Raw genomic sequence first — 1,450 nt, forward strand, 5'->3', positions numbered from 1 at the left:
GGTCCGGGAGTATCTTCTTCAATGTAATCAGCCTGTAATCTCTCCTCGAACCTCCGATCACTGCAATTCAGTAACCAAGCCAAACTGCACTTAATTCCCTTGCTAGCCAATTTCTGATGCCTCGGCTTAATTCTTGACTCCAAACTGTAGGTGAAATACTCTGGAAATTCAAATAGGTCCTTCAATGGCCTCTGCATTTCGCTTTTGAAGAAATAGTAACTATTCTTCATCAGCGCAACACTGCATGCAAGCAGTTGGGGGCACTTAACAATCATCCTCGCAACATCCTCATCGGGTATGGCTCGTCCCCTGAGGAAATCCACCGGCTTCATAATAACATTCTGACTGAGACTAATAATTTGGGGCATCTTCTCCAAAGCCCGAGCAAATCCTTCGGGGTCTATCTTAAGCTTCAAGTTGAAAAAAAATTGCTGAGTCGACAACTTAGCCTTGACAGGCAACCCAAGAATCTGCGGATACTGAGCAATCAACGAAGGCAGGGCCTCCCGCCTCACACCAAAGCTGAGTAGAGTGTCAACGTTGGGCTTCACGGTCTCCTCGAGATCATACCCAAGAATATATGTCCTCTTCTCAAGCATTCTGGCAAGAATCCTCTTGGGTACTCCCAAAGATATTATGTATTCCACTAGAGGTTTGATGGTGGTTCCAACCCGCATGCCCAGAAAATAAGAGTATTGAGTCACCATGGGGCCGATGTCCCTCGGCCAGACACCGATACTGACGAGGTAGGCCACCGAAGTGCTCATGGTGCCCTCCAGCTTGAAGCCGAGCAGTTCTGGGTAGCGCTGGAGGACGTAAGGGATATCATGGCGCTCAACATCGAGGCCTCGTAGGAACTTGATTACGGGTGCAAGCTCGACGACGACGCTAGCATGGAGAACCTGGGGGTAGTTTCGAACGAATTCTCCTAGCTTGGAGCGGCTGATGCCAATCTTTTCGAGGTAGCCCAGGACAGGGATCATGTTCTTACGGACGCTGCATGCCAGCATAAGGGGATATTCGTTCATGTCGTCCACTGTAAGGCCGAGGCGCTGGAGAAACTCCACGCGGCCGCGCATGACTTCAACGGTGGAAGGGAGCTCAAGATGTTCGAGCTCGTTGGGGATGACGCCTATGGATTTGAGATAGTCGGAAATAATGACGCGTGAGACAAGTCGCTCCTTGCGGCCCTGGACCACCCCCCAGGTGACGGAGGGCATCTCGTACTCCGGGAATTTAGAGGACTGGGTGGAGAAAGCAGAGGTTTTGGGGCAAGTGCAATAGCAAGGGTTAGGGTTTTGGAGGCGTTGGGGTGAGAGTGAGGGATCGAGGAGAAAGGCACTGCGGGAGAAATAATGCGTTGGGATTAGAAATGGAGGTTTCCGCCGGGCGAGCAGAATCATGTTGGTGAAACCCTAGCGGCGATGAGAAGTGTTGGTCAGCTTCTGCG

General features: G+C 51.1%; 1 protein-coding gene across 1 annotated transcript; it reads right to left on the reverse strand.

The window, feature by feature from the left end:
• Positions 1-5: 5 nt before the first annotated feature.
• On the reverse strand, positions 6-1,444 carry LOC110035116 (transcription termination factor MTERF4, chloroplastic-like; the record flags this gene model as incomplete). Its single annotated transcript, XM_020739355.1, has 1 exon — positions 6-1,444. A coding segment is annotated over exon 1 (1,398 nt), but the record flags the coding sequence as incomplete, so codon positions are not given.
• Between the last annotated feature and the right edge of the window lie 6 nt (positions 1,445-1,450).

The sequence above is a fragment of the Phalaenopsis equestris genome, unplaced genomic scaffold, assembly GCF_001263595.1.
Source record: "Phalaenopsis equestris unplaced genomic scaffold, ASM126359v1 Scaffold196177, whole genome shotgun sequence".
Taxonomy (NCBI): domain Eukaryota; kingdom Viridiplantae; phylum Streptophyta; class Magnoliopsida; order Asparagales; family Orchidaceae; genus Phalaenopsis; species Phalaenopsis equestris.